The sequence below is a fragment of the Oncorhynchus masou genome, chromosome 8, assembly GCF_036934945.1.
Source record: "Oncorhynchus masou masou isolate Uvic2021 chromosome 8, UVic_Omas_1.1, whole genome shotgun sequence".
NCBI classification, from domain to species: domain Eukaryota; kingdom Metazoa; phylum Chordata; class Actinopteri; order Salmoniformes; family Salmonidae; genus Oncorhynchus; species Oncorhynchus masou.
Genome location: NC_088219.1, coordinates 17,014,194 through 17,031,672, shown reverse-complemented (window position 1 = coordinate 17,031,672; position 17,479 = coordinate 17,014,194). Strand labels below are relative to the sequence as shown.

Here is a 17,479-nt window from a genome sequence, read left to right as displayed (position 1 = left end):
CATCTTTCGTGTATGTTTGGGAATGTCAAGAGAAGCTCCTTGTTTCCGGCAGATGACATCGTCTCGGGATATAGAAAGGCCCCCGAAATCTTCCGTTGAATTTAACGTGTGATTGAAGCTTGCTGTCACGTAGCACTTTGATGTTCACGCGGGAACAACTTGAGGTGTTAAAGCGCGTGGTCTCTACGCACCTTTGACTCAAACACACACGTGCCAGCTATCAATGAAGAGCAGATCTATGATAACTTTGCAATACTTATAACTGGCATAGGAACATGCTGGATCGCGCTGGAAAGTGCCACTACATTAGCAGATGACAACAATAACCAAAAACACATTTGACACTGTAATACATTACGGATTAAGATACCATTGAGATAATGTTTTTAAAGGAATGTGTTTTATTTGTATTTAAACATACAGGCCTATATATCTGGAAAAACATAGGAACAAGTCCCATAATAAATAAATGTGCAAAAATAGACAAGATATCAGAGTACTACAACTTATACATAGTACATGTTATAATACAAAAGTATAGAGAAATTGTACAATATTTAGAATTTATATATTCTTTGCAGTACAACATTGTCATATCACTGCATATCTATGGAGTCCCTGAGTCCAGTGTTTACAACACTGCATAAATTAATAACAACATAGCAACCTCAGCAGAAAAGGATCTGGCATCCTGGTTATCAGTTCATAGGATATTAGAGTTGTTTTACAGTTAAATATCCCAATGCAGGCTCCTCTGCTAGATCAGGGCCAAGGCCTCCACACAGACTGGCTGCCTGGGAGGTTCTGGGATTGGGCTTCTTTGTCAGCGTGTCTGTGGGGCACCTGGGGATGTTTGGGATCTCCATGTTGGAGTGGAGCTCTGTGAGCATGAGACAGATGTCTCCTGTAGACTTCACAAAGCTGTTGTCTGTAGTGGGACTCCTGTATCTTCATCAGGTGTGAGGACTGGTGGCACATTGTATTGGGCAGAGAGATGGAAGAGTGGGCTTTAGCCGGAACTTCGGTGTTCATACAGGCATGGCTGTTCAGCCGAGCAGAGAAAGTAGAGTTCAGTGCTGCCTCCAGCTGCAGGCCCTCCCCTTCCTGCCCCAGGAAGTGTGCAGCTCTCTGCAGGCAGCCTGAGAAGCCATCCTGGAAGGGATGTTGCTTTTCTCCATCTTTGCCTTTCTTCCTGTCCACATCTCCAGTGTTCTGGAGAAAGAGAACAGTGTGTTCCAGGATCTCAGCTTTCTCCACTCTACGCTGAGTCACACCCTGTTGGAGAGAAAGAGAGGGCAGATTAATACACAGTCATGCTACACTTCTCAGAGAAGCTGACACCTGTATGAGCTGCATTTAGAGCAGAGTCAAGTTAGAAGTGAACTTCATACCTGATGTAGTGGTCCCTGCAGCAGCAGGGTTCTCAGGCTCTCCAGACTGTGGTTCATTCTCTCTCTCCGACGCCTCTCCACCTGAGGCTTGAGGAGCTACAAGAGAAAGATGAAAGGAGATCAGACCAGGGAGATTAGACCAGTGTCTCTGGTAAACCAGTGTGTCTGAAACAGTCACTTTGTACTACAGTAAGGGCTCCTAAAACCTAAATCTATTTACATTGTAGGACTAGTTATATAAGTACATTTTAGGAACACATTTTTATTCCAATATCAGTCAACAAGCTAACAACAAAATAGGCCTACATGTTTTGTTAAAATCGAGTTTGATTGACTAATATGTATTACAGATATACTGATGAATGTTGTTGGTTCAAATTTTACCTTTCTGTCAATTTTCCTGTTCTCTTTTTCTTCAAGTGGTTTCATCTTTCTTAATGAACAAGCTGCTGTTTTTTTCCAGAGTTCAGAGAATGTCCAGATGTAAATAATCAAGAAGAACATTAGTATTTCTCTGTGCTGTGTCTCTGAAGAAGAATCACAATATGGCATTTCTGTCTCTGGACGACTTTTAAATCGTTAGGAATACGAGATGACTTTACACTCCTCCCATTGTCACCGGAAGCCAATCCCTGAGCTTCCTCGCGCCTTGTACTGTTGAAATACAGCAGAGTGGCCTTTACAAGTTATAAATGTCATACAAAGTGAATTCATAGAAGACGTGAAGATAGTCATAAGGAGGGTAAATAGTATAATGGGGTGTAAAAATGTAGGCCTATTGAAACGGACTGATGGCCAATGTTACCCAGTGAAGTGTTGAGAGCTGTTGGTTAAAATGATTTCGACACAGATCATTGTCGCGCTTTCTCACGCTGTCCCACGTTTAACAGCTTGTGTTAGAGGCCCAAAGAGGACCTCATGGCACTTCTGTACAAGCCATCACATCCGCGGTAACACCAGTGGGCACGTGTATGAAAGCACTAAGAAATGGCACGCGTATTGTAATTATAACAATGGAGGTGGAGGCGAGAGTCGACGAGTCTCCAGTGTGACACGGATTTACAAATGAATTAAGTGACACCTCAGTCTCTTAAATACAGACAGGCACACACAAAGCCACAATGGCCTATTCCATTTGGCACAACATTTTATGCACAGACCTTTTTTGACTTATTTTTACAGACAAGCTGGGGATGTTACGTAGCTAACTACACTCCCCTAGGTATTTATTTGGAAAGTGAAGCTAAAACTTTTTATTTGTCTCTATTCTCCAGCATTTTGGATTTCACATCAAATGTTTAATATGAGGCGACAGTAGAGCCTGGAGAATGTCACCTTTTATTTGAGGATATTTTCATACATATCTGTTTTACCGTTTAGAAATTAAAGCACTTTGTGTATCTAGTCCCCTCATTTGAAGGTGTCATAAGTATTTGGACAAATTATCTTATAGTATATTACATTTTATCAAACGGTCAGTATTTTGTCCCATATGTTATAGCTCACAATGACGACATCAAGCTTTTGACTCAAACTTGTTGCATCCATATGCATTTTAGTTGTGCGCAAATGAATGGTAAATAATGTATTGTGTAATTTTGGAGTCACTTTTTATTTAAAATAAGAATATAATATGTTTCTGAACAGTTGTACATTAATGGGTGCTACCATGGTTACGGATACTCATGAATGTGGCATATCCAGCAGTGGCATATCCAGGAGGTGACACAGGGTGGCCACCGCTCTACTTATATCTGTGACCCCCCAGAAATTCGGAGATCTGATAGGTCGTCTCTGAATATAGCCTGTAGATAATTTTGACCAAGACACTCACCGACAGCATCAATCATGTCATATTTGTTGGCCAAACAGCACCAACTACATGGGCTACAGATACTAAGACAGAGAAGTGTTTGCCTTTTGCTCGGATGCTTTTTCTTTTGAAATTGATTCAGCCTCTTGCGAATTGAAGGAAAGTTTTTAAACACTGATAGACATGAACGAGAAATAATTGTATAAGTTTGTTTCTTTTTTATGGTCATTTTATGGGGGGAAGCCTGGCATGCATGAGTACAAGCCACTTTGTAGGCTGAATGTCATTTCACTAATGGTGTTAACAATATAGGTCCTTTTTCATTAAAATGGATGCTAAACTTATTTTGGAATACATTTTATTGACAATCAAATGAAAACATCATGACTGGTTGTGTTCAGGACACATTAGAAGGTATTACATTTTTACATTTAATTGACATGCCTTTACTGTAAAGCCCATATAAAGCGACAGTAGATCGTGCGCGTGCGCGTGCGAACATAAATAGAGAACCCTGAATGTCACAGTATAATTCGCACTCTGGATAGCACTTTCAGGTGATTTTACTGCTTTAAGCTAATACCCTTATTTAAATATCTGCCCTTGAATGCATACACGGTAACATTTTATTTTATTTAACTAGTCAGTTAAGAACACATTCTTATTTACAATGATAGCATAGCAAAAGGCCTCCCGCGGAGATGGGGGCTGGGATTAAAAATAAAATAAAAATATAGGATAAAACACACATCACGAAATGAGAGAAAACAGAACATTACATAAGGAGAGACCTAAGACAATAACATAACAAGGCAGCAACAAATGACAACACAGCATGGTAGCAACACAACATGACAACAACATGGTAGCAACACTTCATGGCTGCAGCACAAAACATGGTAGAAACATTATGACGACCTAGGAACAGATTTGTACCTTGACAGCTGGGGGGTTTGAACTAGCAACCTTCCGGTTACTAGTCCAACACTCTAAACACTACCCTGCCGCCCAATGCTATGAATATAGAACCAAATACTAAACTTTAGACTACTTTAATACACATAGCCTATATTAATACAAATAAGTGAATTTGTCCAAATATTTATGACACCTTCAAATGGGGGGGATGAGATTATTTAATTTCTAAATGGTAAAACAGGTGTGAAAATGACATTCTGTACTGTTCTAAAATCTCAAATCTGGAGTACAGAAAGTTTTACCTTCACTGTCCAAATAAATATGTAGAGGAATGTATGTGGTAAATAATTGTATTCAGATGTAATTATATTTCAACTGAATTTACATTTAAAGGGAAACGTGTGCTGTGGGAACCATCGCACTTCCAGTGGCAACACGTCATCGCTAAATGATGTACAAATTCTAGCAGGTAATGTGTTAAACGAAAAACTTTCCCAAGGGAAAGGGCTGAGTGACATTTTCCCAGACTGTCACATCTGCGAACAGCAAAGTGAATTTGGTCAAAGTTCTAAAGTATAGGCCTAACATAGCAATTGAATGCATTAAACCACCACGGCAAAACGCGCAAAACATACAGTGAATGCTGTGAAGAGTGCCATGCTTGACAATCTGGATCTAAAAACCAAACAAATATTAATTAATCTAATTTCAAGAGTTTGCCTATAATATTGAGAAAAACTAAAATTGCAATTGTTCACATGAATCTACTTTTGTGCTATAAGATCTTGTTGAGGGATCACCATTGGTCTCTCAATTGTTCATACCGCCCTCTTGCGGTGTCGCTAATAACTTGAGGATCAAAGTAACCTCATGGATCTGAGGCACGCACTGTCCTAAACAAACCAACCATGGCACGTGTGTGTGACAGACAAATGTCGTGCGTACGGGAGAGGTGTTGGTGACAGTTGAGAAGTGAGATGATTGGCGAGAGTCGACCATCAGTCTCCACGGCACACGCAGCACCAAATGGTATTACGCATTCCAAATACGCTCAGAGTCAATAGCTTAAGCTTTTCGATTTTGATCAATTCAGACAGGATGAATATTGACATAATATGTAACTTTGTGATAGGCTACATGTTGTATGTAATAATAGTCTAACGTTATGTTTAGCCTACATTTATTAAGAGGACAGTGTGTGCTATGGGAAACATCGCACCTCATTCATTGGCGACACTTGTCTTCTAAATTATGTACAAATTCTAACAGGTAGGCTCATAAACAAATGTGTAAATCCTATAGTTTTTCCCAAGGGAAAGGGCCGAGGGACATTTTCCCAGTCTGTGACATTAGAACAGCAAAATGAATTTGGTCTACTCATCTTAGAAAGTACGGGCCAATCTCATTGCTCCAGAGTCGCGGAGCAGTTTTAGGCACTGCACCTCAGTGCTGGAGGGCTCCAAACAGATTTGATTGGCTTCCAGGCTGTATCACAACCGGCCGTGATTGGGAGTCCCGTAGGGCGAAGAACAATTGGCCCAGCGTCGATAGTGTTTGTCCGGGGCAGGCCGTCATTTTAAATAAGAATTTGTTCTGAACTGACTTGCCAGTTAAATAAATATACAAACACAACAACCCAGGCACGTGTGTGTGTGAAAAACAACTTCAACTTCTGAGTTTGACATTAAATGTGACCCCCAGACTGACAAGGCAGAACGATATTATGGCATTCTGCGCAAAATTCAATAAGCTATTCAAACTATATGCTTAATTGGTGTTAATTGAACTTATTGTGTGAGTTGTGTCAGGACATTTGATTCCAGGGTCAGAGGGTCGACATGTGCGTGTGGGAACAAACACACCTATCAGAACGTTAGCGGCAACACTTTGATATCATATTATTTTACTTTTTATGAAATGTATTTAACTAGGCAAGTCAGTTAAGAACAAATTCATATTTACAAATGACGGCCGACCCCGGCCAAACCGAACCTGGGCAAATTGTCCGCTGCCCTATGGGACTCGTGATCACGGCCGGTTGTGATACAGCCCGCCTGAGTGACGCCGCGCCACTCAATGTCCCTTAATTAAATACCTCTCACTGAATAATGTTCATATTCTAACAGTTAATAAACCACAACTCCTGCCCTTTCCAATGCGAGAGTGAGCAGTAGGTTGCCTAATGGTTAGAGCATTTGGGCTACTAACCTGAAAGGTTGCTAGATCGAATCCCCAAGCTGACAAGGTAAAATTGTCGTGCTCTGTTAACATACGATAAGCATTTGTTCTTAACTGAGTTAAATAAATAAAAATAGGGATATTGTTGACATTATCCCAGCAAGTCACCACAGGCACAAACAATTAACGGGATATCATCAAGCAGATATTTGACATCCCATCTTGTAAACCTTCCTTTAAATAGTTTTAGTATGTATGTTATACTGTTATTTAAAACCTACTGTGCTATTTTCTGGATATTTTGAGAGTATCAATTTGGTGCTTGTCCCATTTGGTAATTTCTTGGTTGGTGAGCGGACCCCATACCTCAGGACGGTAACCATAGATGGTAGTGCTATTCTCAATTCTCGTGCATATCAAATTTCCCACGGCTCATATGTGTATATCATGTTGATTAATAGCGCAACCTCACCTGTAGCGGATGGTTAGTATGGCACGCTCACACCAGGTGCGGCTATTGTAATGCGTAAATTGGCACTTACATGGAATGTATACATCATAAAGGCGAGTGTGTTCGAGTTGGTGTGATTGTGTTCATTCTGACACTTTTTCAGCAACAGTATTTCTCTGTTCCCACGAGAAAACCAACGTTCCCAGGGCACTCTTGTCTAAAAGGACAATTTGGCACATACATATGAATTTATGCTACACTGCTATGGATAGTCAAAATACCCCCTATAATGCATTGAGTGTGAAGACACTCCCACCAACTCAATATAGTATTCCAGCTATTCCAACATTTTGTACCAAATTGGTCCTATATTTACATAAAACAATCACTGCTTTACTGGTCAATTGCGCCAATAATGTCATAAACATATTATAGTCAATGCCAAATAAAGGTCAAAGAAGTCTAACCCTGGCATTTATACGTCATAACATAATACTGTATAGCATATGGCTGCGTCTTAGGGGGGGGGGTCATTTTATATACATTTTTGTAAATAAATAAATAATAATAATGCACCGAATCACACAGCCTACTCTTCTTCGTCAGCCATATCTACAGGTTAGGATGAAGATATGGGCTATATGGACTATATATATGGGCTATACTCTCATTCTAAATGTTTATTCTGTATATATATATATATTAGACCATTCCAAGGAGGCACATTGATTTACTAGATAGATTACAGTAGCAGAAAACAGCTCATGTATTTATTATTTTGCTAATATATATATTTTCTCCATATCTTCGAACATATAATCATTTTTGTGAGTATCAAGAAGGAGTAAGTGCAGTTAGCATAAGGTCGTGAACGACATCGTCACCTTTCAACCAATGACAATCGGTCTGCTTGACCTTATAAATAGCCTGCGGGCTCAAATGGTAATAAACCAGTCCCGAGCGAGTGTGGAGACTTTCTTTTCAGCTTGACCTGGCCGGATTGGATGAATTTATCGTTTTGTTTTTGGAAAAGTCGTCTTTATTAATATAGGCCTACTCTTCTTCACCGAGTAAAGTTGGAGAGATCAAACATGGATAATCGTAAAGCCTTGAAGAGGGTAAGTTCAGACCCTGCGTAGAATTTATATTTCAACTAGTTCATCTATATATTTCGGTGTCCGTGAATTGGTTTTGGATTTGGTTTTGTTGAAATAACTTCTTATTATTATTTTCTAGGTTCTAAAACCGGTGATTGAAAAGAAGAGGCGAGATAGGATAAATCAAGGCTTGGATGAGCTAAGGACTATTCTGCTAAGCAAAACTTCTGACATGGTGAGCGGAGTTGGCCACAGCTTTTCTAGTTGCGTCTGAAATCAGCCCCTTGTGTGTCCCTCTTGTATGAATGAGCCCACTGGACACAGACGTCAATTCCACGTTGGTTCAACCTAACGTTATTGAAATGGCGTGGAAACAACGTTGATTCAACCAGTGTGTGCCCACTGGGTGGGGGGAATAATAAACAGCAGGGAACCGATAAGTTGTATATTAATAATAGACGTTGTCAACTTATTAATGACGTTTCAAACAGCCCGTAAAACCGCAAACAAACCAGACTCCTGGGAATGCTATAGAGAAATGGTGTTGCGCGAAACTTCGAGTTTTACCCACGTATCCTAATCTATGTTCTCAATTGAATGGAATTGAAAACGGGACTTGGTGTCTGTCAGGAACTTTATAGGCACCTCTGTGGCATATATGTTGTTTAAATTTGACCATAAAATCATAATTACTTCCATACCAAAATGAGTCCTTCAAAATTAAAATGTGAAATATTGTGCGCAATGGCTGTGCATTATGCCATGTTCAGTAGGATTATTCTTTCTCTCTCACAGCGGCTGAAAAATCCCAAATTAGAAAAGGCTGAAATTTTAGAGTTGACCGTGGATTACATACGAAGAAAATCAAATGGGCATGACAGCAAAGGTATCTATCAATCCATTTAAAAAATAGTTTTCTGGTGTGGGTTTGTTATTTAATTTATTTCAGAAATGGTAAATGAAATACGCCCCCAAATTGCTGATATAGACACAACATTGTTGATATTAATGTGAGTGCTAATAATTATTTTCTCTCTCCCCAAAACCTCCCTATATCTCCTCTACAAACACACACACACACACACACACGCACACGCACACGCACACACCATTGGCTTTTGCTAATTGTTTTGACTACACTCCCATTGATTCTCCATACTGTTCTCTCTCTGTCCACTTTTGAATGATCTTTTATCACATGCTCATCTTCCTCTCTGGATTCTTCGCTTTCTGTCCTCTTTTCTCTTTCTGTCCTCTCTCCACTTTCTGTCCTCTCTTCTCTTTCTGTCCTCTCTCCACATTCTGTCCTCTCTTCTCTTTCTGTCATCTCTTCTCTTCTGTCCTCTCTCCACTTTCTGTCCTCTCTTCTCTTTCTGTCCTCTCTCCACTTTCTGTCCTCTTCTCTTTCTGTCCTCTCTTCTCTTTCTGTCCTCTCTCCACTTTCTGTCCTCTCTTCTCTTTCTGTCCTCTCTTCTCTTTCTGTCCTCTCTCCACTTTCTGTCCTCTCTTCTCTTTCTGTCCTCTTTTCTCTTTCTGTCCTCTCTTCTCTTTCTGTCCTCTCGCCACTCTCTGTCCTCTCTCCACTTTCTGTTCTCTCTTCACTTTCTGTCCTCTCTTCTCTTTCTGTCCTCTCTTCTCTTTCTGTCCTCTCTCCACTTTCTATCCTCTCTTCTCTTTCTGTCCTCTCTTCTCTTTCTGTTCTCTTTTCGCTTTCTGTCCTCTTCTCTTTCTGTCCTCTCTTCTCTTTCTGTCCTCTCTCCTCTTTCTGTTCTCTCGTCTCTTTCTGTTCTCTCTTCTTCTCTCCTCTCTTCTCTTTCTGTTCTCTTCTCTTTCTGTCCTCTCTTCTCGTTCTGTCTTCTCCTCACTTTCTGTCCTCTCTTCTCTTTCTGTCCGCTCTTCTCGTTCTGTCTTCTCTTCTCTTTCTGTCCTCTCTTCTCTTTCTGTCCTCTCCACTTTCTGTCCTCTCTTCTCTTTCTGTCCTCTCTTCTCTTTCTGTTCTCTCTTCTCTTTCTGTTCTCTCTTCTCTTTCTGTTCTCTCTTCGCTTTCTGTCCTCTCTTCTCTTTCTGTCCTCTCCTTTGTATTTACTCCCTGTACTGCCTGGCTCTCACTATTGACCAACACTAGCCTTCACAGAAAAGTCCATGAAAGAGTCCTCTGCTCCAGTGACTAGTGCTGTGACTTCCCAATGGACAGGCCCCATACACGAGAAAACACAGCCCCTACCCAACCCTGTTTATAGTGCAGGTTTCACAGAGTGCATCTCCCGCCTGTGCAACTACATCGACAGCGTGGACCTATCCCAGAGAGAGAGCTTTGTCCAGGGACTTAGGGACCACCTGGATACCCACAGTGCCTGCCCTCTGGGGAAGGTGCAGAGCCCAACCTTCCCCCTGGACTTCCAGCCCTGGGGGCCTGCAGCAGAAGGACCATGCTTCCTGGGCAGAGTGAAAAACAGGAAGGAGAGCACAGTGATGGGGCATCAACGAGCCAGCAGGGAGGCCACTTTCCCTTATATCAACACCTCTCTTCCCATCTATCCCAACACCTTTGTGCTCCACCACCCCCACCCTACCCAACACCTCTCACACCCATACCCATCTCCCCCTTACTCCCTCTCACCCCCACCTTCCCCCTGTTACTCAAACTCTTCGCCACCTTTCACCACTACCCCTCCATACCTCTCCATGCCATGCCACTTCCCCTTCCCTCCTTCCCCCTCTCGTCGTCCATCAGATTCCTTGTCATCCCCCTCTCACTCTACATCTCGGCCCGTGGTGCCTCTGATACCAGCCCATCCTCCCCTGGTGTCCAGTCCCCCCACCCCTCTAAGTCTCTCTGGCCCTGTACCTGTAGGCCCAACAAGGACTCTGAGGCGGTCACTATTTCAGATCCAGCCCCAGGTAGTATGGAGGCCCTGGTCCTGATATGTGGAGGAGAAGGGTGATAGAAATCCACACAGGACACACACACGTGTCCACAATCTGTGTTCTGAGAAAATCTTTACGGAAACCTAGCCACCCAGATCATCATGGGACATGTTCAGAACAACATTAATCTTTCCTATCAAGCAGCGTGTGGTGAGGGCCGGCTAAGAGAAAAAGATGTGGAGGTCAAGGACAATCAAACGTTTTCTGAAAATCTGTCACTGTCACTTTAAAAGGCCTGTTTAACAGACTGAACAATTCTCTGTTTTATGACATTTTCTTCAGAGTTCCTGGAGCTCCTCTTTATTTTCTTGTCGTGAACAATGAATTTCTTATTTTACATTCCTATACAGTTATTCCCTGTCTCCGGTTCTTTCCTAAATTATAAATCATGTAAAGTATTGTAAATATATTTATGTTTTATCATGTACAAAGTCTTGTAAATAAACTCATGAGAATAAAGTTCTTATTTTGTTAACTTGCTTCATTTCCAACTTGTCTCACTGCCTGTCAGTGCTAATGTAACCAACTCAGTAGAACATTTAAACTGAATAAAACTGGATTTTTTAAATTTAAATTAATGCATTAGATATGTAATCACTGTAAGGCCCTACTTATCAAAACCATGATAATAACACTAGTATGGTTTAAGTGCCAGATATAACTGCTAGTTAGGCTATAAGTATGGTTGAGATATGTGTCATGGTTTAAGATTATTGTAGATGGCATCCAAAGCCATAATCTCTTATTAATGTCTCCAATGAACATGAACAACGCTGGAGTTTTCAGTGCCTTGCTAAAGTATTCACCCCCTTGGCATTTTTTTCCTATTTTGTTGCATAACAAGCTGCAATTTAACTTGGATTTCATATAATGGACATACACAAAATAGTCCAAATGGGTGAAGTGAAATGTAAAAAAATGACTTGTTTAAATTTAAAAAAAAAAATAAGTGGTATGAAGCCCCTAAATAAGGTCTGGTGCAACCAATTACCTTCAGAAGTCACATAATTAGTTAAATAAAGTCCACCTGTGTGCAATCTAAGTGTCACATGATCTGTCATATGATCTCAGTATATATACACCTGTTCTGAAAGGCCCCAGAGTCTGCAACATCAATAAGCAAGGGGAACCACCAAGCAAGCAGCACCATGAAGACCAATGAGCTCTCCAAAGAGGACAAAGTTGTGGAGAAGTACAGATCAGGGTTGGGTTATAAAAAATATCAGACACTTTGAACATCCCACGGAGCGCCATTAAATCCATTATTAAAAAATGGAAAGAATATGGCACCACAACAAACCTGCCAAGAGTGGGCCACCCACCAAAACTCACGGACCAGGCAAGGGGGGCATTAATCAGAGAGGCAACAAAGAGACCAAAGATAACCCTGAAGCAGTTGCAAAGCTCCACAGCAGAGATTGGAGTATAGGACCACTTTAAGCCGTACTCTCCACAGAGCTGGACTTTAAGGAAGAGTGTCCAGAAAAAAAGCCATTGCTTAAAGAAAAAAATAAGCAAACATGTTTGGTGTTTGCCAAAACGCATATGGGAGACTCCCCAAACATATGGAAGAAGGTACTCTGGTCAGATGAGACTAAAATTGAGCTTTTCGGCCATTAAGGAAAACACTATGTCTGGCGCAAACCCAACACCTCTCATCACCCCGAGAATACCATCCCCACAGTGAAGCATGATGGTGGTGGCAGCATGTGGGGATCATTTTCCATCGGCAGGGACTGGGAAACTGGTCAGAATTGAAGGAATGATGGATGGCGCTAAATACAGGGAAATTCTTGAGGGAAACCTGTTTCAGTCTTCCAGAGATTTGAGACTGGGTCGGAGGTTCCCCTTCCAGCAGGACAATGACCCTAAGCATACTGCTAAAACAACACTTGAGTGGTTTAATGGGAAACATTTAAATATCTTGGAATGGCCTAGTCAAAGCTCAGACCTCAATCCAATTGAGAATCTGTGGTATGACTTAAAGATGGCTCTACACCAGCAGAACCCATCCAACTTGAAGGAGCTGGAGCAGTTTTGCCCTGAAGAATGGACAAAAATCCAGGTGGCTAGATGTGCCAAGCTTATAGAGACATACCCCAAGAGACTTTCAGCTGTAATTGCTGCAAAAGTTGGCTCTACAGGGCCTCCTGGGTGGCGCAGTGGTTAAGGGCGCTGTACAATCAGAGTCCCTGGGTTCGCACCCAGGCTCTGCTGTAACCGGCTGCGACCGGGATGTCTGTGGGGCGACGCACAATTGGTCTAGCGTTGTCCGGGTTAGGGAGGGCTTGGTCGGTAGGGATGTCCTTGTTTCATCGTGCACCAGCGACTCCTGTGGCGGGCCGGGCGCAGTGCGCGCTAACCAAGGTTGCCAGATGCACGGTGTACCCTCCGACACATTGGTGCGGCTGGCTTCCGGGTTGGATGCACGCTGTGTTAAGAAGCAGTACGGCTGGTTGGGTTGTGTATCGGAGGACGCATGACTTTCAACCTTCGTCTCTCCAGAGCCTGTATGGGAGTTGTAGTGATGAGACAAGATAGTAGCTACTACAACAATTGGATACCATGAAATTGGGGAGAAAAAGGGGTAAAAAAAAAGTTGGCTCAACAAAGTATTGACTTTGGGGGGGTGAATAGTTATGCACACTCAAGTTTTCTGTTTTTTTGTCTTATTTCTTGTTTGTTTCACAATAAAATATATTTTGCATCTTTAACATGGTAGGCATGTTGTGTAAATCAAATGATACAAATCCCCCCAAAATACATTTTCATTCCAGGTTGTAAGGCAACAAAATAGTAAAAATGCCAAGGGGGGGTGAATACTTTCGCAAGTCACTGTATATGCCTATTGATGTTGGAAATAAGTCTAGCTAACTTTTTAAAATAAATCCCCAACCAGGTGGCATGGAGCCAATATTATGATGCAATAGCAAAGTAATCAAATGCTTACCCAGAGGCAACAAAAACAACATGCCTCTAGGCCAGCTACGACTTTCATGTAAGGTTAATAAATTCACCTCAGATTATAATTGAATCAAAACAGTTTCTCTGGGCAATATAGATGGGTTAGCTGACAACGTCGCGAAAACAATGCGCATGCTTCAATGGGGCAGACGTCTGTGAGTTGTTGTGATTCTGGATGGCCAGATAGCTATCAACAACGACAAGAAACTGTCATGTGTGGAATCATAGTTTCATGTTGTTCTTGATACCATGTGTTGTTTTGAGGTGTTTCCACTGATTTCATGTCACTGCTAATATGGCTAAAATTCACTAGCTAGCTAACCAACAACTGTAACAATGTATCTGAGAGAAAACAAGTGCTCATTGTGCAAATGCATTTATGTTTTCAATAAACATTGGAGACTAAATATAGTTTACATGTTGTCAACAATCTAAGCCAACACCATCTGTTTTGCCTCACAGTTAAGCAAATGTAGGTTTTGTTGCTAAACAACCAACCCCTCTATGGTTAGCAAAACATCACTGTCCTGGCATTTATAGCCTAAAATAAAAAAATGTAAAAGGGTTACAGGAGGTTTGATTTAAGTAATTACGATCCCCATTACGTGACGCAAATGGCAACAGCTAGTCTGACTGGGGTCCGACATAACGAAGAAGACATTACAGACAAAATACTTTACAATTTACAAACATTTAAAAACGTAGTGTGTGTGTGCATCTATTAGTTAGAAATACAGTACATGTCAGTACATACACACAACAAGTAAGTCACCTGGGGGAGAGGCGTTGTGCTGTGAGGTGTTGCTTTATTTGTTTTTTAAACCAGGGTTGCTGTTCACTTGCACTATATAAGATGAAAGGAGTTCCATGCACTCATGACTCTGGATAATACTGTACGTTTCCTTGAATTTGTTCTGCACCATGTCTGGTGGGGTAAGTGTGTGTGTCAGTGCTGTGTCTAAGTTGACTTTGCAAACCATTTGGAATTTCCAAAACGTTGAGGTTTCTTATAAAAACAAGAAGTGATGAAGTCAGTCTTTCCTCAACTCTTAGGCAAGAGAGACTGGCATGCATAGTATTAATATTAGCCCTCTGATTACAATGAAGAGCAAGACGTGCCGCTCTGTTCTGGACCAGCTGCAGCTTAACTAGATCTTTCTTTGCAGCACTTGACCATATGCCTGGACAATAATCAAGATAAGATAAAACTAGAGCCTGCAGGACTTACTTTGTGGAGTGTGGTGTCGAAAAAGCAGATTATCTCTTTATTACAGACAGACCTCTCCCCAGCTTTACAATGTGTAACCTTTATTTAACTAGGCGAGTCAGTTAAGAACAAATTCTTATTTACAAACATTGAACCTATAAGTTTTGACCATGACAGTTTACAATCTAAGGTAATGCCAAGTCATTTAGTATCCTCAACTTGTTAAACAGCCACACCCTTCATGAACAAATTCAGCTGAGGTCTATAATTTAGGGAATGATTTGTACCAAATACAATGTTCTTACTTTTAGAGATGTTCAGGACCAATTTATTACTGGCCACTCAATCCAAAAACAGACTGCAACTCTTTGTTAAGGGTTTCAGTGATTTCATTAGTTTGATTGCTGACGCGTATATGGTTGAATCCTCAGCATACTTTGACACACATGCTTTGTTCAATGCCAGTGTCTTTGGTAAAAATAGAAAACAGTAGAGGGCCTAGAGAGCTGCCCTGCGGTACACCACAGTTGACATATTTGACATTAGAGAAGCTTCCATTAGAGAAAACCCTCTGAGTTAAATTAGATAGATAGCTCTCAACCCACCATATGGCAGAGGTTGAAAAGCCATAACACATAAGTTCTCAACAACAGGTTACAGTCAATAATATTAAAGGCTGCACTAAAATCTAACAGTACAGATCCCACAATCATCTTTTGATCAATTTCCTTGAACTAACCATCAGTCATTTATGTCAGTGCAGTACATGTTGAGTGTCCTTCTCCACAAGCATGCTGAAAGTCTGTTGTTAATTTGTTAATAGAGAAGTAGCATTGTATTTGGGATGACACAATTTTTTCCAAAATTTTGCTAAGAGCTGGCAGCAAGCTGATAGGTATGCTGTTAGAACCAGTAAAGGCCGATTTACCACTCTTGGGTAGCGGAATGACTTTAGCTTCCCTCCAGGCCTGAAGACAAAGACTTTTCTATAGGCTCTCACCATCATTAACAGAACTATGGGAAAACAATGCCCGACAGGCGTCGGTGAAGGACACTGTCTTCTGGTTGCCCCCGCCTCCTGCTAGCACAGCAGGCGGAAGGCTGGGGCGACACTGTGTGCTAGCTAACTAGCTATCTTGCTTGTTAGCAACACCATGTCCTAGCTTCTTAGTTAGCTAGCTAGCAGGTGGTGTCACCCCCGCCTTCCACCTGCTGTGTACCTGGGAAAACTGTGCACGACTGGTGGGGGTGAAGGACACTGTCTACCAGTCATCCCCGCCTCTGGCTAACACAGCAGACTAGCGGGAGGCTAGTTGACACCACAGATAGAACAATGAGACAGATATTTCACCGGATGTATAAATGTGAAGCATCCACTTGGCGTTTCCACTCACTACCAAATATGGTGATGAGAGGAATCCCAGTGGCTGGCGGTGAGAGAAGGTGGATCGAGATGGATTTTGGTCGACATTCTGCACATTTTTTCATCAGTGAAACATTTGATCTCCTTACAGTTTTCTGTTTCCAAAACTAGAATCTATAACAAACAGAGTGGACTGCTTTTTGTAGACATTACCCTTTGCTAAAGTTTTAAAAAATGGCATTGTTTAAAAGTAGTGCAAGGGCGTATTGATTTATTGCACATGTACTTCACAGATTAGGCCGTTCCCTAACGGAAATATGCAAAAAAAAATGCTAGTTTGCACCAATAGGCTCTCAGTAGCTTGTGCTTGGCTCTGCCCACTTCCATGCTTGTTCTGCCCACTGTGATCAATTTGCTCCCATTGGAAATGACAGGCCCTGGTCTACCTTAGGTTTGTTATACAACTCTTTGGTGACACCGTGTGCTAGCTTGCTACTTAGTTAGCTGGTGACACCATGTGCTAGCTTGCTAGTTAGTTAGCTAGCACACGGTGTCACCCCTGCCTCCCACCTGCTGTGTACCAGAGAAAACCATGCCCGACAGGCGGGGGCGAAGGACACCTTTATACTGGTTGTCCCTTCCTCCCGCTAGCACAGCAGACAGTACACAGCAGGCAGAAGACGGGGTGACACTGTGGGGCAACACATTAGTTAGCTAGCACATGGTGTTGCCCCCGACTGCTGTGTACCGGAGAATACTGTGCTCGACAGGCAGGGGCGAAGGACACTATCTACTTGTTGTTCCTGACCTCCTGCTGTGTGATAGTTTAGCCAGCTAGTTCTAAGGACTCCGGTACACAGCTTGCTAGCTAGTTAGCTAGCGCACAGTGTTTCCCCTGCCTCCCGTGTACCAGAGTACTCATTCATCGCCGTATTTAACAGAACTGCAGGAAAACAGTACCTGACAGGCGGGGGCAAAGGACACTGTCTACAGGTGTACGGCTAGCTATCTAGGGGTCTACCATTCTTCTGTGGGGTTTATAGGTGGCTGGCATCCAATGATATTGCGCATTAACATCATCTATGGTACTGGAGTGCCCCTGCCTCCAGCCTGTCCTAATTGAAAAATTGACTAATAGAAGTATAAAGAGGGTTCTTGCATATGCAGGA

General features: G+C 41.9%; 2 protein-coding genes across 2 annotated transcripts; one reads left to right on the top strand and one right to left on the bottom strand.

Moving 5' to 3' along the window:
- Nucleotides 1-762: 762 nt before the first annotated feature.
- On the bottom strand, nt 763-1,820 carry her7 (hairy and enhancer of split related-7). Its single transcript, XM_064971118.1, has 3 exons — nt 1,776-1,820; nt 1,392-1,487; nt 763-1,275 (listed from the first exon to the last, which is right to left on the bottom strand). The coding sequence occupies exons 1-3, from the start codon at nt 1,818-1,820 to the stop codon at nt 763-765; spliced, it is 654 nt and encodes a 217-aa protein (XP_064827190.1).
- A 6,022-nt stretch (nt 1,821-7,842) lies between these two features.
- On the top strand, nt 7,843-10,773 carry her1 (hairy-related 1). Its single transcript, XM_064971117.1, has 4 exons — nt 7,843-7,869; nt 7,988-8,083; nt 8,644-8,734; nt 10,043-10,773. The coding sequence occupies exons 1-4, from the start codon at nt 7,843-7,845 to the stop codon at nt 10,771-10,773; spliced, it is 945 nt and encodes a 314-aa protein (XP_064827189.1).
- Nucleotides 10,774-17,479: the final 6,706 nt, after the last annotated feature.

What these genes read in the sequence shown, in the direction of transcription:
- her7 (XM_064971118.1), bottom strand. Translation starts at nt 1,820, where the DNA reads ATGAAACCACTTGAAGAAAAAGAGAACAGGAAAATTGACAGAAAG. An exon ending in ACAGGAAAATTGACAGAAAG is followed by an intron (nt 1,488 to 1,775) that starts GTAAAATTTGAA and finishes TTTCTCTTGTAG; the next exon opens with CTCCTCAAGCCTCAGGTGGA. An exon ending in TGCAGGGACCACTACATCAG is followed by an intron (nt 1,276 to 1,391) that starts GTATGAAGTTCA and finishes TCTCTCCAACAG; the next exon opens with GGTGTGACTCAGCGTAGAGT.
- her1 (XM_064971117.1), top strand. Translation starts at nt 7,843, where the DNA reads ATGGATAATCGTAAAGCCTTGAAGAGG. An exon ending in TAAGCAAAACTTCTGACATG is followed by an intron (nt 8,084 to 8,643) that starts GTGAGCGGAGTT and finishes TCTCTCTCACAG; the next exon opens with CGGCTGAAAAATCCCAAATT. An exon ending in AAATGGGCATGACAGCAAAG is followed by an intron (nt 8,735 to 10,042) that starts GTATCTATCAAT and finishes CCCAATGGACAG; the next exon opens with GCCCCATACACGAGAAAACA.